The sequence below is a fragment of the Gymnoscopelus braueri genome (assembly GCF_963280865.1).
Source record: "Gymnoscopelus braueri genome assembly, chromosome: 13".
NCBI lineage: Eukaryota > Metazoa > Chordata > Actinopteri > Myctophiformes > Myctophidae > Gymnoscopelus > Gymnoscopelus braueri.
This window is the reverse complement of record NC_137615.1, coordinates 12975959-13001570: the sequence shown is the minus strand read 5'-3', so window position 1 is coordinate 13001570 and position 25612 is coordinate 12975959. Positions and strand designations below refer to the sequence as shown.

Below are 25612 nucleotides of genomic sequence, written 5' to 3'. Positions count from 1 at the left end.
CCACCTCTTTAATGTATTGAATAGAATACAACATACACAGCATGTTTGTTATTTTGGGTTGATACAGTAGGAGCAGACTTGTTATTATTAAGTCTGTGATATTTTATACACCATAAAGTATTTTACGTTGACTAAACCCTTATGATAAAGAGAAGTTCCTCGAATAACTAAATGTAATCCAAACACATTTGGATGTCAGGAGATGGATCTCTTCAGGTAGAATTTTAGTTCAGGTTTGTAGATTTTGAAACATTCCGGTAGAGAGACATTTTCAAACTGTCCCTGCAATGAGAGAATGAAAATAGGCTATAGATAATCTCTTTGATACTGTAAATAGGCTTGACTGCGACTGAATCCTGGTCCAGGAAATGTGCTGCATTTCACTGCTATCTTAAAACAGGTTGAGTCACCATTATTAAGAAATGTGCCCATAATCAATCGCATGTGTCTGCTCACTCATACATAAGTTGTAATGAATCAGTTAACATGAGTTTAGTATAGATGGTTAAGAGAACACAATAAGGGTAACATGGGATAGGAATGGATCAGTGGTTCTCAATCTTTTTTTTTAGCTCTGGACCACTGGCATATCTCAGTTAAATAATGACTGTTAAGGGCCTGATTTAATTCGTTGCGCGTAATATCGTGCAGCAAATTAAATTAAACCCTTAACAGTCATTATTTAATTTCAAGCTTTTTCCCCCACACCACTCCCATATCCCCACCCAACACAACAGTGGTCCCCAGGTTGATTCTTAATCAGGTTGGTGGTCCCTGGTTCACAATCAGTTGAAAACCCCTGGGTTAAAAGATAGCACAGGGGGCCCCCTTGTGACCGTTGTGATCTTTAAAGTCTCTTATATTCTCTTTTATTCACCTTTTAATTTCTGCACAAATGAAAGCAATTGTTGGGAATGTTAAAGTACTACTTTGTGTTATTTTGAATAAAGCTATACATACATATACTGCTGCAGACTCTACAGAGAACATTCTTCTATATTCACTCAGTTTTTTTATGACTTACATTTTATTGAAGATTTTAAAATGTTCACAGGTTATGGACTGCTATATTCACTTTGTTGATTATCCAATAAATATCCATCCATCCATGGCTCAGCTTTCTTTTCGTCATAATAGTCATGACAGTCATGTCAGTCATGTCAGTATTATGGTCAGTATCATGTCTTTATTATGGTCAGTAACATGGTCAGTATAATGTCAGTATTATGGTCAGTATCATGTCTGTATTATGGTCAGTATCATTTCAGTATCATGTTAGTATCATGGTCAGTGTTGGAATAGTTACTACAACATAGTAATATGTTACTTATTACATATTACTTGTTTAAAAAGTAATGTAGTTACTTTACTTATTACTCCCTGCCAAAAGTAACTAGTTACTTATTACTTAGTTACTTTTTTTTTCTCGCCCCCAGTAATTGCATCCTTTCTCCCCAAAAGTCTGACTTTGCATTTTCAACATTAGCAGTTGTTTTTTTTCTCTTTTCTGCAGCCTACATTGTAAAATCCTCATTGTTGATTTAACTCTGAAAAGTGTTCTGTACACATGACGGGTCCATTTGGTTCTATTTGTACACTCATTTCAATTATATTAACACTAAGACTTTTACTGTGTATGAATTCATAACTTACAGACTAAATGAAAACCATTTGACTATGAATTGAATACTAAGGACCTCAATGGAAACAAGACCGCAAGGAATTTTTTGGAAGTATTTTAAATGTATTTCATGTATTTTTTGCCTAAAAAAATATTCAAATTCAAACACCTGGGCTCAAACAGATAATGACTCATCATGAGACACAATCTTTGAACAACTTCTGTTGTTTATTAAACAAAATGTATTCTAATAAAATACAAAAATAAAAAGGCTCCCATAGCAACACATATCATCGTGGCAGAATGTAGGAGCAAATGCAAGTAAAAAAAAATCAATCATTCTGTATGACTGCTGAAAATAAAGTGCTTCATTTCTTTGTAAACAAAAGTAATTCTAATAGAATAAAAAGGCTCCCATAGCAACACATATCATCGTGGTTCGTGGTGGGTGTAGGAAATGTAAACTTCAACAAAACAATCATTCTTCTGACTGACTGATATTTAGTGCATCATTCAGGACACAAAACAACATATCAGGAAAACAAAACAAAACAATATGCTGGTGGACGCACTTACAGCCAGCCTCTCAAAAACCTTTTATCTGACAGCAACCAATTAAACAAAAAAACTCTTCATAAAGTGCTTAATTTCTTTGTAAACAAATGTATTCTAATAAAATAAAAAGGCTCCCATATCAACACATATCATCGTGGATGTAGAAGAAAATGTAGGTAATGTAAACTTCAAAACAATCATTCTGTCTGACTGATATTTAGTGCATCATTCAGGACACAAAACAAAATATCAGGGAAAAAAAACAAAAGTGTGTTCCACTTCCTAGCAGCCTATGTACTAGTCTAGGCCTACAGTTAAGTGGGCATTGGGCAGCAATGGGCAATATGCTGCTGGTGACTTGCCTAATAGCCTATTGCTCACATCTGAAATGGCGATTATATCTCATGAGGAGAAGCCTGCTGTGCCGCCCTTCCGCAGCTGATAATTCACACATAGACAAGTGCGCAACGTTTCCGTATCCGCTCTAGACCGGATCAGCAAGCAGCCTGCATAGCAACTGGATCCCAACCAGTCTACCATTATATCAATTGACCAAAAACAACACAGGATCAAATAAACACACTCAAACCCAGAGTACCACCAAGGCTCGTGAAAAAAAGTAATAAGTTACTTTTTGAAAAAAAGTAAAGGTAATAATATTACTCAAAACGTGAAAGTAATTAGTTACGTTACTAGTTACTGGGAAAAAGTAATAATATTACTTTAAGTTACATATTACTTTAGTTACTTTCCAACACTGATCATGGTCAGAATCTAATCGTCATAATCGTAGGGCAATACAGTGCTTGCTCTATGATTCTCTGTCTCCATCCTCCCCTCATTTGTAAGACCGAGGTATGGACTTGGTGTTCATACCCTTCACTTGGGGTATGGACTCATTCCATACCTGGACTGGACAATCCACTGGTTTCCTGCTGAGAAACATGGCCTCAAATTTAGAGATGCTGCTCCTCATCACAGCCACTTCACACTCAACTGTGAAGCACAGTATATGAATTTATAAACAACATTATATATTTAGAGTACATTTTCATCCCTGGGCCCTTGAAATAATTTGGCGCCAATTGATGTGTATGAAGTTATAACTCATTCAGAGTCACACTTTGTATTTAATTTGATCACCCCTGTGTGTGTGCGTGTGTGTGTGTGTGTGTGTGTGTGTGTGTGTGTGTGTGTGTGTGTGTGTGTGTGTGTGTGTGTGTGTGTGTGTGTGTGTGGTGTGTGGGTGTGTGGGTGTGTGTGTGTGTGTCCACATGCTAATCTCGCATACCACTACGCCGATCAGCATGATATTTATTCTGCACGCTGACAGCAGGCCAGTCTCCACAATTCGCAAAAATATTTCATATCGCTCGATGACAACTACGTCAATTTACCAAGCCTCCGACACCCTCTCACCATGCCCACCCTGTACATGCGTGTGGGTGCACATGTACACACGCATGTGTTTTGTAATAACGAAACCTTTGCCATTGAGGAAGTACATTTCCTGTATTTCGGTGGCTTCTGAGACCAGATTAAATAAGGATACTATGAAATGATAAAGCTGCTGCATATCTTACACCTGACACATATTTGTTAAGCTTATAAGCCAAACTTTCACCTAAATCTGGCAGAGATATTGCAATCACCCCTGTCTGTGTCGGTCTGCAGATATTCCTGAATATTTGTAAAATTGCTCAATGTCAATTCACCAAGCCCACCTCCATCCCCCATGCACACTCCATGCCCCAGCCCGTACATGCGTGTGGGTGCACATGCACACGTGCAAACACAGTTCTGTAATAATGAAACCTTTGCCATTGAGGAAGTCAAGTTCCTGTACGGTATTTCTGTGGCTTCTAGGTAACCAGATGAAATAAGGATACTAGTATGAAATAATTAATCTATTGTATATCCTACACCTGCCTCATTTGTTAAGCCTAAAACAAACTTTCACTTAATTCTGGCGGATATATTGCATTCATCCCAGTCTGTGTGTCTGTCCACAGCTTATCTAGCAAAATACTGTACTCTGCCGATCAGTGTTTTGTGATTGCTGCCAGCGGGCCAATGACCTAAAATTCCGAATAGTTTTCAAATCTGTCTACGTATGTCATTTTTGTATAACGCAGAGCAATCATTCCTTCAGGCTATGAGATCCAGTGAGGCTATGTATCATCAATGTTATAATTAGACTAGTTTTGCTTGTAAATAATGATCTCTGATCTGTCATTGTTACGACCCTAACAGTTACTGCCGTAACAGTCATGTTGCATGATGTCATATTGATTAAGTCGGTCTTGCCTAAATATGGAGGGATGGTGGGATGATGGGTCTTCACATTTTGTGAGTTCAAAGTCTCAGGATTATGAATTCCAAAAATACAAAAATGTTGCAATAATATGTGACAAAATAATACACACACACACGCAAGCCCGCACGCACGCACGCACACGCACACGCACACGCACACGCACACACACACACACACACACACACACACACACACACACACACACACACTTGAATATCTACTAAAGATTTTGGAGTCCTGTTTTCAGGTTGCCTATTTTCCCCTTTCCTTCACATTCCTTTGAAATGTATCTAAAATACACTCACTGATGATCAGCCATGCAAAACACCTACAGAGAATGTAAATGGAAGTGAACTGCATGTGATAGGGTGGAAGTATCACCTGCACAGTTTCTATATGAGCTTTCACCACATTATATGTATTATAGAACTCACCACATCTTCCTATAGTTCAGTCTTCAACTCCACTGGACAGTGACAGAGAAGACCCTATCAGTCTCTCCACCATGGAACTCGTAATGTGGAGAAAAATACTGTATTTGAACATAAGTGAGTGCCAGGTTTTATTATTCTATCAGTTGATGTTTCCTATGTATTAAGATATTGAAAATTGAAATGGTCCTAAATGAAATTCTATCTACCAGTATAGTAACTGGTATAAACTTGAGGGTATAATTGTGTTTATGAATGTTTACTGGTCTCAACCCAGCTTTTCTGCAGTGTTGTCTGTTGAACAATAGACTGTTTAATGGTATATGGTATAGCCTATCAGAGTATACACATGACTCATGACTGTGGGCTTACAGTATGTTTAGACATGTAAAAAAATATATATATTTACATATATATATAATATAATATATATTTTTTTACATGCCAGTCACACAAATCTTACGGGGAATCCTCAGCCAACAACTAGGAAAATAATGAATGCTTACTGTACACACGCACCAACAAGGATTCAACATGAACACATTTATTTGCATGGTTATACAAAGGGGTCCTTGTGAGGTGCCAGCCAACGGATTAAACACTGAAAGATCAAGCAGTAGAGCCGCACACCTGTGGCTGCTGATGCCAATATTTTATTGTGGACACAGAGACAGAAAACACCAACGTTTCAGTCAGACTAGGCTGCCTTCTTCATTTATTTGAATGTTAACTATATCGATTTTTCTATAAATGTATTTTTACATTTTATTGTAAGGAATGAAACATTGTTTACATCTCAAGTGAAAATTCTAATTGAACATACAGTAACATTAAAAAAATGTTATGTCAATGGGCAACAGCAGAAATGAATGTTTTATAAGCCAGCTGGTTGAAATGAATAGGTTTTATTAACTTACCTTTTTAACAGACCTTTTCTGATCCCATGGGGAAATTCAGTTGACATAGAAGCACCGCGATATGAAACACAGGACCGATATTGGGTTGAAGAGATACTGTATATCTAAGCTTTAAGAATACAAATACTCCCAAAGATTTTATTTTAATATTTAATATTAAATAAAATCTTTGGGAGTAAACAGAGAATAACATACAGGGACTTGAAATAAGGAACCAAAAACCGAAGCGATTCTAAGGTCTTACCTGAACTGGCCCTCTGCACTTGGACCTCCATTTAACATACGTAGCTATTAACAGCTATAAATATAAAGGTTGTCAAAGTGTACGCAAACTATCTATCCACACCAGTCAAAGTACATAAGGAATATACAGTATTTAGCTTAATACATACATACGCATGCACGTGCATGTGCACGTGCACGCACGCACGCACGCACGCACGCACGCACGCACGCACGCACGCACGCACGCACGCACACACACACACACACACACACACACACTCTTATTTGAGATAATACACAATCTATCCACAGTAAAATACATTAACAGCTTGCTTTAGCAGGCTGTTAGTAAGATGATATTCATTATGAAAAATCTACAATATCACTTTTACACGTGTAGATAGATGGACACGAACAAGATACAGGAAGGCAATTTACACAAATCACAAAAGGTTATGTTTTGCTTTATTGTCCCTTTGCGATCATAAGTAATTTTTCAGTATGTAGACAATGTGTTTCAAAGTGCCACTGGTGATATGATTATGTTTGCACCATTTGAAAAACATAAAAGTCACTCTGCATGTTCTGTTTTTCCACCTACAGTATCTGTTTTCCTGTACATACCTTCACATACAGGTCAGCATATTACCTCAAAGAAATTCATATTTTGGGGGGTGGGGAGGTTGGGGGTGGTTAATTAAATGAAAGGTTTAATGTTTTTTGTTTCTTTCTTTCTTTTTTACTGATAGAAAGTGTCCAGATCAGATTAGTTGGGTCTTCCCGGTGCTCTGGCAGGGTGGAGGTCTATCACAACAACAGCTGGGGAACAGTCTGTGACGACAACTGGGACCTGAATGATGCTGAGGTGGTTTGCAGAGAGCTGAGCTGTGGGACGGCACAGAGTGCTCCTGGAAGAGCCTATTTTGGCCAAGGGAATGGTCCAATCTGGATGGATAACGTTGACTGTTCAGGAAGTGAAATGTCTCTAACTCAGTGCCCACACAGTGGATTCGGTGTACATGATTGCGGTCATGGTGAGGATGTTGGTGTCGTCTGCTCAGGTAAGAGCGGATGTCATGTCACTCGTCATCTCAAATCAATGAAAATCACAAAGGTGCAACACTAATAATTTTTCTTTTTTCTTCCTAACTTTACAGTGGTGAGGCTAGTAGGTGGTGGACGGTGCTCTGGCAGGGTGGAGGTCTATCATAGTGGTCAGTGGGGGACGGTGTGTGACGACAGCTGGGACATGAATGACACTGAGGTGGTTTGCAGAGAGCTAGGCTGTGGGGCGGCTTCAAGCATTGAAAAGTATGGGCAAGGCAGTGGTGAGATCTGGTTGGATGATGTTGCTTGTTCTGGTAGTGAATGCTCTGTGACTCAGTGCTCACATCCAGGATTTGGGAGAAATAACTGCGGCCATTTGGAAGATGTTGGTGTTGTTTGTTCAGGTGAGATTTATAAAATGTATTAGAATCTTGTTAAGATACAATTACTTTAGATGGAAAGTTAGTTGATTCTGATTCACTGGAAATTTGCAACAAAAAGAGATGTTTTCTTCTGCAGGACAAACATCTCCTAGACTGTCTGCATCCCACTCAACACTGTCACCAGGAGAGCAGTTGATCCTCACTTGCTTAGCTCCACTCTGTGGAATTCTTCATGTGAATTTTTACAAGGGTGAATCCTCCATTAAACATCAGGCATTTCTAGAATCCCAACAGACCGGTGTTGGGAGGTTAACACTGTCCAATGTTGACTCTTCCCATGAAGGAAGTTATACCTGTCAATACTCTACTCACAGCACCACAAGCTCCAACAGCAGCCCAGTAAACGTCACAGTTGGTGAGTATGGAGCTTTTATGAAACTTTTATTGAAGCCAGAGATCATGGGGGTTCAGTAGACAAAGCTACAATCCTTTTCCCTTGTCTCCTTTTCCTGATGGAGCCTTTCTCCATGTGCGACAATGTCCGAACTACAATAAACATGGTGGTGCATCTAATGTCTGATCATAGTCATCCATGAGGTGTTGAGGTCTCAAGGGAAGAGTAGAGAGACCACCTCCAAAGACTATTGTATTAATATTGATATGCTCTACCTAACCAAAGATTGGTTTTAATAATGTACCGGCTTGTATGGTGCTGAGGGTTTAACTCCAAGTAGACTCCAAATTGGATTCAAACTCGATTTTATGAACACATTTTCAACTTTTGATGAAAATAAAACCTACTGTAGCAAATTGTCTCACTTGAAACTGATGCCATGTTTTTTTTAAATGTTCTGTCAAACTAAGAAGCTTACGTCACTTGCCCAAGAGATAAAACCCATACACTGGGTTAGATTAGCTGCTTTTATAAAAGATACAAACAACAACACTTATACATGTTTGTCAAACTAAGCATTAAAAACCTGACAAATAAAATAATATACAATGCTAATAACTGAAATGGTTTATTCTTTCCCATTCATTTGCTACAATTTTCAGTGAGTCTCCCAAAGCCCAGCATCTCAGTGAATCCTGTCAGTGAGGTTACCTGGGGTAACACGGTTGACATCACCTGTTCCATCTCAACTCAGCATTTGGGTGGAACCTTCACTTTGCAGCAGACCTCTGGTTCATTTAGAAAGAAACAAACCACCAGTGGCTCGTCATATACCTTCAACATCCCTAATGTGGACTTTGTTCACGAGGGGTCGTACCAATGTCAGTATGAAACGACTGTTTCAAGTAGACACTTCAACTCTCCTCAAAGTGACCCTGTTATGTTCTCTGTTACAGGTGAAGAAATAACTAGTGCATTAATCAAGTTATTTTAGATAACAATGCAGTCATTTTTCTCAATAATATACTATACAATGCTAATCATTTAAATGGTTTATTCTTTCCCATTCATACTATTTTCAGTGAGTCTCCCAAAGCCCAGCATCTCAGTGAATCCTGTCAGTGAAGTTACCTGGGGTAACACTGTTGACATCACCTGTTCCATCTCAGCTCAGCATTTGGGTGGAACCTTCACTTTGCAGCAGACCTCCAGTTCATTTATAAATATCCAAACTACCAGTGGCAGGTCATACACCTTCAAAATCCCTAATGTGGACTTTGTCCATGAGGGGTCGTACCAATGTCAGTACGAAAAAACTGTTTCAAGTAGACACTTCAAATCTCCTCAAAGCGACCCTGTTAGGTTCTCTGTTACAGGTGAGGTAATAACTTGCTTTAATTGAATTATTCTAATTAACAATTAACTCCAAGGCAGGGGTTTCAAACTGACTGGCCATGGGCCAAATGCGGCCCGCGAAGATGTCCAATCCGGGTGGGAGCTGTGCGTTATGCTGAGCGGTAGCCTACTCCTAATCTTCATAAATGAAATTAGGTGCAATTATGTAACCTGCATTTACAATTTGATTCGACCTTTGTACATTTGTGTCTGTTAATGTTAATATTAAATTATTTATTAATGGAAAGAGTGGGGCCAAACAGCCAAATAGCACTGTGTTGTATTCTCTCATCACAATTTACTAGCCCATGACTTTAAGTTGTTATTAAAAGTAATGCTTTATATGCAAAACATTTTAAAACTGTAAAACTGTAATAGATGAGAGAAGAAAAAGAACAAAGGCGACCCGTGCACACAATATTGGCTCAGTCAGTCTGAAGACGAATTCTTCCCAATCCGGCCCGTGAGCCAATACTAATCAGACAAGTAAACCGTCATCTTCCACAATCTGTGCAAAAAATATTTCTCTATTTATTTTTCTTCCTTCATTCCTATCTTCACCCCCCTACTACTGTACTTCCAGACCCTTTTACAGCCTCTCCAATCCCTCTGCTAGTGGGAGGGACCGTAGGTGTGGTCCTGCTCTTACTGCTGCTGCTGATTGGTCTTTGGCTGATGTGGAGGCGGAGACACAGAAAGTGTACGGCTATCACAGATCACACAGTCTGTGAGTAATTCCAATCATACCCTCTTCATCTTGATTCATCTTACAATCTTACAATAAATGCACAGAATCTCTGTGTGTACGTACACGTATCTCGAGAACCGTTCGACCGACTGTCTTCAAATTTGGCACGCGCGTCGCTGATGACCCGGGCGAGTGCAGTGCCCGGTGTCGAGTCAGTTGGATAGGCGGTTGTCCAGCACCGCCGGGAAAGGCTTTGGCCGTGGCCAAATGAGTCAATTGATTGCCATGGCAACCCCAGCCTAAGCTTGATTTGGCAAATTCCCCACACCTGTCGAATTCCCCACACCTGCCATTTGATTAGTTAGTCAGTCCACTTTCCAGTCAGTTTGCACCTTCCACACATTCTCCACAGGTGTTTACCACTCCACAAGGACTTTTCCATATGGGCACAAAAGGGACACATAGGGTGCGTTCGGAAATTACGCACCGGAGCACACTCGCCTATTAGTTTGTATTGGCCAGTGCGCTCAGTGCTGTATTTTCGAACACACCCATATAGACAGACAGACGGTTATGATTAGTCAGGCGGTTCTTGAGATTCATAAACTACAGACACACTCACATGCACGCAGAGATTTTGCACATTTATAGTAGGATACAACACGTTCTGCGTATTCTGTGACTTTTTGTTGAAATTATAACTCATCTTCGGGTTATGCACTACAGGAAAACTGATGAGAAGTGATACGAGAACTGAGTAAACAACTCAAAGATGAGTTATTATAATGTTGACAAGAAATCACAGAATATGCAGAATGTGTATCCTTAAATGTCCAAAATCTCTGCGTGCCCATGACTTTAAGTGTGTCTGTAGTTGAGTTAAAAAAGTTAGTTGAGTTGAATTAAAAAAAAAAGCTTTTTTGTGGATGTGGTCTCCTCCACCGTCATTACCTTGCCCAACAGCAATGCCTGGCAGGGTATTGTGATCAGTCTTGTTTGTTTGTTTGTAATATAATATCATCAGAACCGATGTGTTAAGATACTTGGAGGGAGTGATTATTAGGTTTCCCTAAACAGATGCTTACGAATAAATCCTACAGGATAAAGTTAACATTGTGTTCAGGTTGTTTCAGCTGTCACTGTGGCTGACATTGGACTTGGGCACCGCACTGTGGTGCCCTTTGGAGACCGCGTGCATACCAGAAGGAAGCACATACTCACTGCATTTACTAATGTGCAATTGCATGAGATCTGATGAAACATATCGTCGCTGTCGGGCAGAAACTTCTTATCTCCATATTTTAACTTTTTGTGTTTTTTTCCCCCGTAAATTAGCGCCCTACTTGATCATACTACAGCGTCACACAAAAGTATCAAAAGTAGCAGATCTGCAAGCTCGAAACGCGCCGCGAAGCGACGCGCTTTGAGCTTGTCGATCTGCTACTTTTGCTGTTTTTCTATTTGAATCCTGAAAAGTAATTGTTTTGGACACCCTGTTTCCACCCAACAGAGACGACATACTATGTGACACCAACACTGATATACATAATATGTATGTATTTCTTCCAAGGTGCGATGAACATCTACACCACGGTGGGCAGAGATGAGGATGATGAAGAAGACTACGGCAATGCAGAGGCCTTCACCTGTCACCAAGGCACCGATCACAGTGATGTCTGTGATGCTATCTATGCTAACCCAGACATGTACCCCGAGAACAACACCAAAGAACACCTCAGCCCTGGTAGGAGAGCAGTGGAAGGCCAGAGTGATGTCGATGAAGAAGGACACTACATGGCCATGGAACCCTTGCCATGAACACGAGCAGGACAATATCATGCTTACTAGTTTATAAAGACTATTAGGCTAAGATCATCAACTTAATTTGATTCATTCAGTCAGTTATTGATGCGAGAATTCAGTTTAATTCCATATAAAGCAGTTTTAGTTTGGAAAGAACAAAGTAGTTGTTTAATTAAACATTTTGTAATGATTTATTTTAGGCAGTTTGGGCATTAATTTTTTCAGACAGATCAGTGTTGAAAGTCCAAGGGCAGAGACTGAGGTGAGACATGCGACACAGGACAATGGTTGGATTGGAATCGAGGCCGTCACACTCACTATTGGACCAAATACCATGAGCCAGTTGAATATAAAGTATTCTATTTAATGTATTGAATAAAATAGAATTCAACATACACATGTTTGCTATTTGAGTGATAAAAGCAGACTTTATTATTAAGTGTGTGATATTTTAAACACCTGTACGTATTTTATGTTGACTAAACCCTTCATATATATGTTTTTGAATAACAATTGAAAGATAACATGTCAGCAGATGGGTCTCAGGTTTGTAGATTTTGAAACTGACCTTACAATGAGCAAGAAAATGTGAATTATTTTAAAGCTGACCAAAATAGGCTAATCTAATGTATTTTATGCTGTAAATAGACTGCTTCTTTGTTATTATTTTGCATGACCTTTATCATCTATAAAAACAATCAGCATTTTAAAACACACAAAGGAATTGGTTTTGGTTGTAATTTTGCTTTTTGTTTTGCGGTTGCCATTGCTATTGCAAATTTTAACATGGAGATCAATCTTGGTCCAAAAAACAAGTTATTGTTTTATTTTATGTAGGCTACATTATGTGACCCAGTGCAGCGCTTTGATCCTCATGTATGCCATGGTCATGTTTCAGCTTTTTACAGATAATGAAAATACAGTGTGCTGCATTTCACTGCCCTCTAAAAAGACAGCACAGGGGGCCCCCTTGTGACCAAAAATCTATCTTAAAAATCTCTCATGTTCACTTTTGTTCTTTTTATTTCTGCACACACCAAAGTTATTGCTAGGATGTTAAAATATTTTGTGTTATTTTGAATAAAGATATATATAGGCCACTACTGCAGAGTTTATATTTTTATATATTTACTTTATGTTGTCCGTCCATCCGTCTGTCCGTCTTTCCCTAATGGCTGCATTGGGGATGCAGCCAGGAGGAGGCATCGTGTTGCCTGATTTACACTTAGTTGCTAGCTGGGGTCTCACACATAAAATTGCAGATCTACAAGCTCACAACGACAACGAGTCACGCTGCAACTTGTTGTGAGCTTGTAGATCTGCTATTTTCAGTATGTTACACAATGCGCGCAGCTAAGAGTAAATTAAGTTTTACTAGATGAGCTGGCTCCTTTCCATGCAAAGCAGCAGTGGCTTTATACCTTTTGTCTCACGGATGACTAATCTTCTCACTCTAACCTGTAATCTATCTCTCATAACACTCCACTGATCAGTGTGACATTTCTTGTGCACACTGAGAGAGGGCCAGTCACCACAATTCTCCATCATCGATTATCAGTTAATCAATTTTTTTTACTTTTGTTTAATTGGAAAAAACTGTTACATAGCATGACTTTAAGCTACAACCGTGCAGAGAATGTAAATGGCAGAGAACTAACTGTATATCAGTATAAGAGGAAGTCTCATCATTCATGATGACAGTTTCTTAAATGAGCATTCACATTATAAAGAACTCACCACATCTTCCTTTCAGTCTTCAACTCCACTGGAGAGTGACAGACAAGACCTTTCTCAGTTTCTCCACCATGGAACTCGTAATATGGAGATCGACATCACACATCAGCCGATCGACAAGCTCACAACGAGTTGCAGTGTGACATGTTGTGAGCTTGTCGATCTGCTATTGTCTGCAGAAGTTTTCCGCAGAATTTGGATGCTGGGGTTTAAGTGGTTAACCAATCACGATGCTCATCAGTCTAATCCACTTATTTGTGGATGTGATTGTACTGATTGTAAGGCTTGTACTATGGCTTTTTCTTCGCTGTTTGAGAAACTCATGATCATAAAATAAATCCCCTAATGTCCTAAACAATGTTCTATCAACATCTCTTATTCCATCTGGTGCGTCAACCCTGTTACAGTGTTCAACTTGTTGCCTCTGAACCTGTTACTGCTCACCTGTCTTCCCAGGTGAGATGAACGCCTATACAACACAGTGGGCAGAGCCAATGATGATGAAGATGATGATGAAGAAGACTACCTCAATGCAGATGTCTCCACCTGTCACCATGGCAATGATGACAGTGATGACTATGAGAACGGGTCAGTACGCTGAGAGTTTGAAATGAACCTCATTTGAAGAGCCTCTTAAGAGATAATAATTATCATCATCATTATCTTCTTGATTGTTATAATCACCATCGTTATTTTCATTGCACATGAGGGTCTTTAGTTGGTTTTAATGTTCCCATCTCCTGTGCTGATCATCAACTTATATACTGAACTCATGTTGTCTTCTCTTGTTGACCTCAGAGACTACAAGGGAGCCAGCAACATGCAAAAAATAAATTTGTTTCCCACACAATGGTGTAACAATGAGCTGCAGACGGTGCACAAGTACGCTGCATAGTTACTAGTTATTTACCACGCAGTGCAGCACGTACAACGTACACACACACACACACACACACACACACACACACACACACACACACACACACACACACACACACACACACACACACACACACACACGCACGCACACGCACGCACACACACACACACACACACACACACACACACACACACACACCCACCCCCCCCCCCCCACACACACACACACACACACACACACACACACACACACACACACGCGCACACGCGCACACGCGCACACACAAACACACACACACACACACACACACACACACACACACACACACACACACACACACACACACACACACACACACACACACACACACACACACACACACTACAAAGACAGTGTTCTATTTCACAGTATTTTACAGTTACTTGTATTGGAAATCAAAGAGCCATGTGTATTATGCAAATCACAGGAGCTAGACGTCTGGTCAATGACACACGCACACATTTTAACACAAAAAGGTCCAATAAGCCTCACAAACACCCTGTTTTCACAACCCTATAAAATACAAAATAAAATAAATTGCATTGCATAAATATCCAACAGGCCTGCCGCTCTGCACGCCGGCAGCAGCAGAAGCAGCAATAAACAAATACAAAATTGTCAGGCAACCCCTCGTGCGTGGAGATCGATTTGCATGCCCGTGGACAGCAACTAGCCTATTTTGTTAAGACAATACTATGACCCCAAAAGGTTATAATTGTAATCCAACAATTTTTTTGCGGGGTCTATACACAATGGTGGAAAAAGTACTCAAAGTGTTTTACTGTACAGTAAGTAAAAGTAATAGTATCAATACGGCAATGTAGAAATACCCTGTACAAGTACAAGTTTGGAATTCAAAATGTACTTGAGTAAAAGTACAAAAGTATGGGCATCAAAAAGTTGTTAAAGTACCAAAAGTAGAAAGTACTCATCATGTCCCGTTTCACAAGTTTTCAAATGTATAAAATGTATTTTATCCTAAAAATATTTTAGTTTTTAGGATTCACATGTCATGTTAGCTTGAAGATGTCTTTAAGGAGGGGGCCTTCATGGAAGGCAGGTTGTGAGAAGTCAATGAAAAATGTCCAACAAAAAGGGAAGGAAGGATTTACAAATGAATCTTACATTTCAGCTCTCATTCTCTTCACTCATTCGTTGTATCAAGAATTGTCATTGTAGTGGAATTGTATAGCTGTTTTAGTTTAATAACCTGCTTGACAGTTATTTTCATGATTAACTTCAAGGCTTTTCTTCTAGTTTAATCAACTGAAAAAAGACAAAGAAAATAATCTATATTCCAATTTTTTTTGGTCTGACTGCTGTATTTATTGACATATAGTGTTGATTGCTTCTTATTGTTAGTAAGAAGGAAGTCACACTAGTGTTCATGATGTCGACGTGCACACATTCTAGATGACCACAGCACTCATTACATCTTCCTAGTTCAGTCTTCAACTCGAGACTGGCAGAGAAGACCCTATCAGTCTCTCCACCATGGGACTCGTAATATGGAGAAAAATCCTATATTTGAACATGAGTGAGTGCCATGTTTTATTATAATTTTTCCTATATATTAATATATTGAAAACATGTTTTCCCCCATTTACAGATCCTTAAAGTTTCTGTTTGAATCTTCCTGAAGTGAGAGAATTTCTAAGTAACATTCTAGCTCAATTTATGATAGTATAGTGGTATTGAGTTGAAGGCTTCACTGTATGTATGAATATTTACTGGTCACAGCCCAGCTTTTCTTCACAGTGTCTGTAAGATACTAAGATTTATCCCAGAAATGTATTGTGACATTGACATGGTGAGTTGTTAAAGATGCTAGACTGTCAGCCTTTTGACATCCAGAAGTCAAATTCACAGTGTGTACATTTCTCCACATGACCGTACTGCTGTGGGCCTACAGCAATGCTGACTGACATGTTACAAAATGCTTACAGTGAATACTCAGCCAACTAGGAACACAATGCATGCTTACAAAAATGACAACAGTGATACACTTGTTTACTTCAACTAAATACTTTTTGCATTTTCCCATGAATACGAAATTTGTTTACAGCTCACCTTAAAATGAACATCGAACGCTGGGTAAAATTAATAGTTATTATTAACTTAGACATAATGTCCCATATTGTTATCTGTCATGTGTTTATCTATCATACTTGTATGTAATTTGCGCTGTCAATCAGTCCAGCACACACATATATATATATATATATTATATACTGTATTGTATAGCTACAATACAGTATATAAAATATTAAGTTTCAATATACTGTATACTGTAAATTATGAGTGACAACTTACCTTCCTATACAGTATAGTCTAAAATAATATAATAGAGCTCCTTTTGTGTCAATTGTATACTTCCTTTTCTCTGTTTAGACAGACATATAGCTCATGTACTTCCTCATTAGTTGAATGTCAAGATAAATAGGGCTTTGCTGGCTTCACCCTGCAAACCACAACCACAAAGGGTAAAGGCCTCATTGTCTCCGCCAGGCCGAAAGGCATGGCGAGAGAGTATGTTTTACCCCCTGTCCGTCCGTCCGTCCGTGTGTCCGTCCGTCCGTCCGCGTGTCCATCTGTCTGCGAGCGGCTAATCTCCGAAACCGTTGGCCCGGTCGCTGCGAAACTGTGCATGGCCCTGTTATAGCGCCACCAGGAGGCCGATTTGTGCAAAATCTTTTTTTTATATTACTTCTACAGATTTTATCCAAACATCACGCAAATCAGTACACAGTATCTCTATAGTCATGTGATCAACACGGATCTGTCTGATTTTCCATATTCCATCCTGATTGGCTAAGGTTGGCTTCCAAAGTTTGCAGGATTGGTCCATTTTGAACTAAATGCCTCAAATCATGAACGCAGCTTGCGATTTCCGTGAAATTTCACACGCACATTCCCACTAGGCCGAGGAAGAAATGCCACTTGGAAATTTTCAAATCAGCCTCATGGTGGCGCTATAAAAGGCCAAATTGGGTTTTTAACTGTAACTGCACCGATCTGCGTGAAACTTTGCACGCATACTCCCTAGAGGCCAAGGAAAAACATCTGCCCTGCATTTTTTACATTAGCCTTCTATAGCGCCACCAGGAGGCCGACTTATGTAAAACACATATTTTGAGATTAAGCCTTCAGATTTCATCCAAATTTCACACAAATCGGTTCACATGATCTCTATAGTCATGTGATCAAGATGGATTTGATTTTTCATATTCCATCCTGATTGGCTAACATTGACATTAAGTTTGCAGGAGTGGCCCGTTTTGAACAAAATGCCGCAAATCATGAACGGAGCGTCCGATTGCGGTGCAGCTTTGCACGTACATTCACACTACGTTGAAGAACAAACGCCACCCTTTTAAAGGGATACTTCACTTTCAAATAAAATAAACATTAAAAAAAAATATTTAAAAAAAATGAAAGAAGTTATGGCAAAATAAAGGCCCCCTCACGCATTAGAGTGTCCTACTAATGTGTGAGGGGGCCTTTATTTTGCCATAACTTCTTTCATTTTTTTTAAATTATTTTTTTAAATGTTTATTTTATTTGAAAGTGAAGTATCCCTTTAACATTGCCCTATTATAGTGCCACCAGGAGGCCGATTTTTCTTTTTTATATTACTCCTACAAATTTTGTCCAAACATCATGCAAATCAGTGCACATTATCTCTATAGTCAAGTGATCAAGATGGTTCCGTCCGATTTTTTATATTCCATCCTGATTGGCAAATTCTGAACATTGCTGGCCCACAATAACCTACCTGACCTGGCTATTACTAAGATGGACACAAACAAGATCCATGAATACATTCCTAAACTCTCAAAAGGTTCTGTTTTACTTTATTTATCCCTTTGCAATCATGGTGAAAGTCATTTTCGAGATGTGTCTCTGTATATAGTAGTAGATGTTGTATCCATGTGTTTCAAAGTGTAATGCCACTGGTGATTATGTGATATGCTGACACATTAGAAAAACATTAAAGTAACTCTGCTTGCTCTGTTTCCCCCTGCAGTGTCTATTCTCCTGTACATACCTTCACATACAGGTAAGAATGTTCTCTGGAAAAAGGGAATAAAAAAGAAACAGCTATATTCAGAAAAAAAGGAAACGTTAATGAAATTATCATTTTAATGTGGATGTTTTTTACTAATATTTTTCCTCTTTCTTTTTACCGATAGAAGGTGCTCAGATCAGATTAGTAGGGTCTCGATGCTCTGGAAGACTGGAGATCTATTACAGCGGCCTCTGGGGAACAGTCTGTGATGACGACTGGACCATGAAAAACACTGAGGTCGTTTGCAGAGAGCTAGGATGTGGGACAGCTTCAAAATTCAGCACGTATGGGGGTGGCAGTGGTAAAATCTGGTTGGATGATGTTGCTTGTTCTGGTAGTGAATGCTCTCTGACTGAATGTTCACATCGAGAATTTGGGGAAAATAACTGTGGCCATGGAGAAGATGTTGGTGTTGTTTGCTCAGGTAATATTTGTAATCTCTTCCTTCAAAATTGATCTCGTTAAGATAGAATTAACATTGATAGAACCTTTCTGAATATTTGATTCCGAATCACTGAAGTAGTGGAGTCCAATGTTCACAAACGCAGTAAGACCTAGTTCATCATAATAATTAGATAATAATTAAGATGAACAAAATGTATGTTTTCTTCTGCAGCAGGACAACCATCTCTGTCGTCATCCAGTTTAGCTCTTTCACCAGGAGAGACGTTGAGCCTCACTTGCTCGATTTCAACCCTGCTCTGTGCACCTCTTGATGTGATTTTTTACAAGGATGGATCTGACATTGGACGGAAGGCTTTAATATCCAAACAGACCAGTGGGATATTAACACTGTCCAATGTTGACTCTTCCCGCCAGGGAAGTTATACTTGTCGATACTCAACTCAGAGCACCACAAGCACCCACAGCAGCCAAGTAAACGTCATTGTTGGTGAGTAGGATGCTTTTATGAACCCAGAGATCATAGAAAATCTACAAACTTAACCATAGTACTGAGGGTCAGACTATGAGTAGACTCCAAAGTAAATGGACTCCAGGATTAATGGGAATGGGATTGCAACTACTGTAGCAAATTGTCTCACTCAAACCACATGCCATGATTTTTAAAACTTCTGCCAAACTATACCTCACTTTTGTTGAAGTGACACAAAACACAGAAATTAGGCTTGATTGGCTGCTTTTATGAAAGATACAAACTACAAACATTATACACGGTCAAACCGGGCATTTGTCAAAAGCTGGCAAAATATATTTTATTTGTCAGCTAGTTGTTTTCTTCTAACCATAACCTTAAAATAATATACTGTACAATGCTAATGATTAAAACAGTTAATTATTTTTATTTTCAGTGACTTTCCCAAAGCCCAGCATCTCAGTGAATCCTGTCAGTGAGGTTACTTGGGGTAAAACAGTTGACATCACCTGTTCCATCTCAACTCAGCATTTGGGTGGAACCTTAACTTTGCTGAAGTCCTCCAGTTCAATCATCAAAACCACCAGGGGCACATCAAATACCTTCAACATCCCTAAAGTGGACTTTGTTCACGAGGGGTCGTACCATTGTCAGTATGAAACAACTGTTTCAAGTAGACGCTTCAACTCTCCTGAAAGTGACCCTGTTAAGTTCTCTGTTACAGGTGAGGAAATAACTATTGAATTAATTACATTATTTAAAATTACAATGTAGTCATACATTTCAAACTAATATACAATGCCTTTTTTTTTTAATTAAAACTTTTTTTAAATTTCCCACTCATATCCTACTATTTTCAGTGAATCTCCCAAAGCCCAGCATCTCAGTGAATCCTGTCAGTAAGGTTACCTGGGGTAACACAGTTTACATCACCTGTTCCATTTCAACTCAGTTTATGGGTGGAACCTTCACTTTGCAGCCCCACGGTTCATTTAGAAAGGTCCAATTTTCCAATGGCAGATCCACCTTCAACATCCCTAATGTGAACTTTGATCATGAAGGGTCGTACCGATGTCAGTATGATACAACAGTTTCAAGCAGACCCTTTAAATCTCCTCAAAGTGACCCTTTTACCTTCTCTGTTACAGGTGAGGAAATAACTATTGCATTCATTTTTTTTTTTTTTAATAACAATGTAATGAAATAATTCTGAAAGTACATCTGCTGCGCAGCAATGGACAGGCCGGGCAGTTTGAGGACTGGTTTGGCCCTACAGTATGCTACAGAGTTTTGTTGATGCTGTACTGAGTTGGCAATGGCTGAAATCAAACCTAGAACCTTGTGACTCAAAGTGGAGTGCTCTACCAACCAAGCCAGGCACACACCATGTTAGTTACTGTTCAGTACATGGATTTAGTGAGAAATATAAGCAGGCAAAAGTGTGTTGTTTAAGGGAGCCTTTTGCAGAATTGTACTTCCACTTCCGCTTATAGAGCACCGAAGTCTGACGTCACTGCCGCTAGAGGGTGCTGTTCCGCTGGTTCGTGGCTTTATTTTTTGTGTTGAAATCCCCATTGAGGAATCTTAGATCACGTCATATAAGAACTGTGTTCCAAACATAAACACACCACCCTAGCATTTCTGTCAGGGGGGTGGCTCTGCATCGTTTATGATATTCATTCATGTTTGATACAGCCTGTTTCTGGTGAAAATTGAATTAATTCTGCCTTAAAAGTCTTAAGAACTACACTTCCGGGTCTGAAAATCACTGTCCCTACAGCAGCCGCGTTCATGTGAAATGTAGTCTTTGAGTTGTTTGACTAGTTTCTAGCGTTTATTTTGTTACTCTTTGGGTAAATGTGTACATTTCCACCTTCAGTCGATGCTTCATATCCATATGAGTAAAATCGCCGGGGTGGTGTGTTTATTTTTCGAACACAGTTCTTATATGAGGCGATCTAAGATTCCCAATGGGGATTTCAACACAAAAAAATAAAGCCACAAACCAGCGGAACAGCGCCCTTTAGCGGCAGTGACGTCAGGACTTCAGTGCTCTATAGTTTATACTCAAGGCCATTATATACCACAGCATGAAACTCATCTACACCCTCCGTTGACATGATCAATTGCTAAGTATCTGGTAAATTTGATCAGTTGAAATGTTACTCCTGCTATTTAGTTCAAATCAAATTTGAACCTTTGAATTTCTTACATGGAATATAATGGCAGATTTCAAGTGTAAGAAATTCAGTTAACAAGACAAAATACTCTACATTTTTGTCCCTCTAAAGTCTAGGGAGAGTACAAAACTGTACGGATGTTTTTCAAATAAATTAACTTATTTGTACAAAGATTGATTGCTCCATAAAATAACTACTGTTTAAAGATTTTTATTCATTGACTGCAATTAGTTACATAAGGATATACTTGAAATTGCTGTCAAAAAGTCATTTTTGAACTATGATGTGAAATAAAAATGACAAAATCCATGAACATTGGAGCTTTTATTTAACAAGAAGTTGCTGTATCCTCACCTTTATGGAGGGTAGTCTGAATATGCTGTGTGTAGCCAGTTTGGCGTCAAATAAGCAAAAGATGTGGGAGGAGAAAGGTTTAATTTGTATTACAATGTAAGACAAAAATAGAGTGATGGACTCATCTACTGTACCAACTCAAAGTACATAAACAAGTCCTAAACAGTCCCTACATTTTGGTGAGAGTTTCAAAGTGATAGCATAAATGACTGATTTTCATTTACAAAATTTAGATGGTTAATGTAGCGACACCATTAGGAGAATAGGCCCACAATGCCAGTTGAGGAAGTTTGTCATAGGAATGGACCTGTGTGCAAAGTTTTGTTTATTTTCATGCAGGTTTCCTTATTGGAAGAGAAATAATATACAATAATAAAACTATTGCATTAATTTGATTATGTTAGCTGCTTGAAATGTATAAGAATTCACACCCAGGACTCAATGGTATACACCAATAATTTATAATGAACTAAGACATTTCTTAAAGTTCCAGCATAAAACTAAGAAATATGTTTCTGTGTGACCAGTGAGGCTGCCGCAGGCCAACATCTCTCTGACGACTCCTGGGCATTCAGAGGTCACCAGGGGTTACAGCTTCTCCATCACCTGCTCCATTCTCCCCCAGTATCATGGAGGCATCTTCTACCTCAACTTCTCTGGCTCCAACATGACTAACATGAAGGCAGCAGTCAACCACTCTGCCTCTTTCCAGTTCCCTGCAGCAGAGTATGAACACCAGGGCAACTACAGCTGTGTCTATGAAGTCACTGTCTCCACACGCAATTTCACTTCTAACAGCTCAGAGCTGCTCAGCGTCTCAGTCAACCGTAAGAATATTATTTATATAAAGGATCAGCAAATACACACACTATCACAAACTAGATCTCTGTTACTTGCATCTTGAACATTTTTCTTTCTTTCTTTCTTTCTTTCTTTCTTTCTTTCTTTCTTTCTTTCAGCCTCTCCAATCCCTCTGCTAGTGGGTGGAACTATAGGAGGTGTAGTCCTACTCTTACTTCTGCTGCTGCTTGGTCTCTGGCTGATGTGGAGGCGGAGACACAGAAAGACAGCGACCAAAAAGACTGATGACACAGGCTGTGAGTAATTGCAAATGGTGCATCTTTATCCAAAGCGCTTTACAAAGGCAACAATGCAAGGCACCCACCTGCTCATCAGGAGCAGTTATGGGTTCAGTGTCTTGCTCAAGGACACTTCAACACTAACCCAGGGAGAGCTGGGGATCGAACTGGTAACATTCCGATTCCCAAGTGGCCACCCTACCACCTGAATCACTGCCCTAATACTAAACTAATCTTCATCGTGATATTTCAATATATTACAATTGGTCAAGTCTCTGGTCAAAACTAGCGGCAGTCTTGGTCCCCAACCCTGGATTAAGACTCTAATTCCGGTTCAAAATGGTTAATGATAATGACATTTGAGTATACCACAATGAAAATAAATGTGGACGTACAGTAGATGTGACTGAATGTGAAACTGTTCATTGACCCTAAATGCCCACGAAAAAGCCAATGATAATAATTTCCCACACTATCAAATTGTTTTTGTAGGAAAACAAATTATTACTTCCACTGTTATTTGTTTTAAAGAGTAAATGATGTTGAGGAATGAGGAAGTTCGTCAGTCTCCCTCTTATAATTATACACTGAGCATTCTGTGGCTTCCTGTCATCATTAGAACTTGTCTTTGGGTTGTGAACAACAGGAAAGAGGATGAAGTGATACGAGTGAGTACTATTTGTGTACTGATGTAGCTGTATTCTTTTTAAAAGAAGTGTAGCGGTTAGAGCATATGCCTTCCATGCAGAAGGTCGTGGTTTCGAGCCTTGTCGACGTCAGCAAGGGCATGCGGTCGCAACAGGTTCCTGTAACGCTAAATCAAATGGTTCCAAATCTGAGCCATGTCTCCTGCAGGAGGTGCGTCTGAAGCCTGTCCTGGAGTCTCAAGACGTAAAAAACAGATGATGATGTAGCTGTATTATTCTCTGCCTTTAGACAGTGGCAATCAGTCACTGTGTTCCGGAGTTTTTCCACCTGAATGTTCCATTCGGATATTCTGAATGATTGTAATCGGATCAGAATCAACTTTATTGTCACATCCGCCCTATTAGATTTCAAAGATTGTTTAATCATTTTTCGTTTGAGCTCTCAACATTGCAGTTACACTTACAGGAAGGGTTAGAATCAAGCCAGAAAACACCATTCAAAACCGAATTGAAGATAGTGGCCGCGTCCATTGAGTTCTATGGAGAAGTGGCGCCATGTTATATTCGGTTTGTCATGTATGTGTGCATTTCTTCCAAGGTGTGACAAACCCCTACAACACAGTGGGAGGACATGCTGTTTACGTCAATGCTGCCTTCACATGTCACCAAGGCAACGATGATGACAGCGATGACTATGTCAATGGGTCAGTACACTGATAGTTTTAAATGACTCCCAATTGAATATATGTCTTAAGAGAATTAACCTCAGTGGAAAAAATGGATACTAGTGTAATACTACCACTGGTAATAATCATCATAGCCATCATCGTAATTGTGCATGAGGTCGAAGTTCAACTTGGTTTTAGGCTAAGTGTTCCCATCTCCTGCTGTTTAAATTAACTGAATATAGACATTATACTCAAATTACATCTTCTCTTGCCAGCAACATGCACACACAGGTTGACAACCCGGGTGAGGAAGAGGAAGAGGAGGAGTATGATAACATGCACAAACAGGTTGACAACCCGGGTGAGGAAGAGGAAAAGGAGGAGTATGATGACATTGATGAAAAAGAAGAAGATAACTATGTCACTGTTATTGGATGAGTTTTTGTTTGGAAATAATAAATAATAATCAATTAGTTTACGCGGTGCCAGCCGCATGACACACGCAAGACACGGCACTTTGCAGTATTTGCGTACTTCAACACCTGGGTGTAATATGCTTCAAGTGGCATTGTTGACCAGCCTAATGAAATTAATGGACTGGGATTTAACATTGTTCCTCTATAGTTCATACTTCATATACAGTATAGGGCATAGCAGTGGCGGCCATTTGTGGTGCCACAGATAGAAAACACATTCATATTTCCCATAGATTTTTCCAAAAATATTTATATACATAATTTTAAGCCTGGAACCAAGCCATCCAGGCTCCTGGTGAATCATGAACATAAAACATTTTATTATGTGTCAAAAGATATTTGAATATTTAATGATATTATATACTATATTTAATAAATATCAATTTTTTGTGGTTTTCAAATATTGTTTTGGACACAGAATCAAATGTTTTATGGTCATGATTCACCAGGAGCTTAATCTCTCAAGAACAGATTCCAAACTGCCCTACTGCAAAGGAAGAAAATAGCAGAGGGCGCTGTTTTTTCCTTTTTTTTAACGATGGGTTCCCAGATTGCGTGGATCCTGGATGGCTTGGTTCCAGGCATAAAATTATGTAGGCTACTGTATATAAGTATTTTCGGAAATCTTTATGGGGAAACTTAATGGGTTTTCTATCTGTGGCACCACAAAATGGCCGCCACTGCTATGCCCTACAGCTCATTGAAATAAACTCATCAAAGGCACTGCTTACTTAGAGAGATTATTCTTCTAAACAATCATAATTTATTTTTAAGTTGAGGTAAACCTCACACTTGTTCCAAAGGAAATAGTTTTGGTTATATTTACGGGGCCAGGC

General features: G+C 39.2%; 2 protein-coding genes across 2 annotated transcripts in view; both read left to right on the top strand.

Annotated features, from left to right (window-relative positions):
* Nucleotides 1-5010: 5010 nt before the first annotated feature.
* The window catches only part of LOC308099403 (uncharacterized protein), a gene marked incomplete at both ends in the record, with an annotated part of 84808 nt that continues 64206 nt past the window's right edge, over nucleotides 5011-25612 (top strand). Inside the window, 7 exons of the mRNA XM_080448143.1 lie at nucleotides 5011-5041; nucleotides 6670-6702; nucleotides 6816-7127; nucleotides 7224-7517; nucleotides 7633-7911; nucleotides 8553-8846; nucleotides 8973-9266. Of these exons, the coding sequence (XP_080304269.1) occupies nucleotides 5011-5041; nucleotides 6670-6702; nucleotides 6816-7127; nucleotides 7224-7517; nucleotides 7633-7911; nucleotides 8553-8846; nucleotides 8973-9266 (1537 nt within the window). The remainder of the gene's footprint in view (nucleotides 5042-6669; nucleotides 6703-6815; nucleotides 7128-7223; nucleotides 7518-7632; nucleotides 7912-8552; nucleotides 8847-8972; nucleotides 9267-25612) is intronic.
* LOC308098596 (uncharacterized protein) lies at nucleotides 11549-24738 on the top strand (the record flags this gene model as incomplete). The annotated part of the gene is made up of 6 exons (XM_080447006.1): nucleotides 11549-11717; nucleotides 13967-14098; nucleotides 22434-22733; nucleotides 22866-23003; nucleotides 24231-24336; nucleotides 24576-24738. 6 exons carry the CDS (start codon nucleotides 11549-11551, stop codon nucleotides 24736-24738), a joined length of 1008 nt encoding a protein of 335 aa, XP_080303132.1.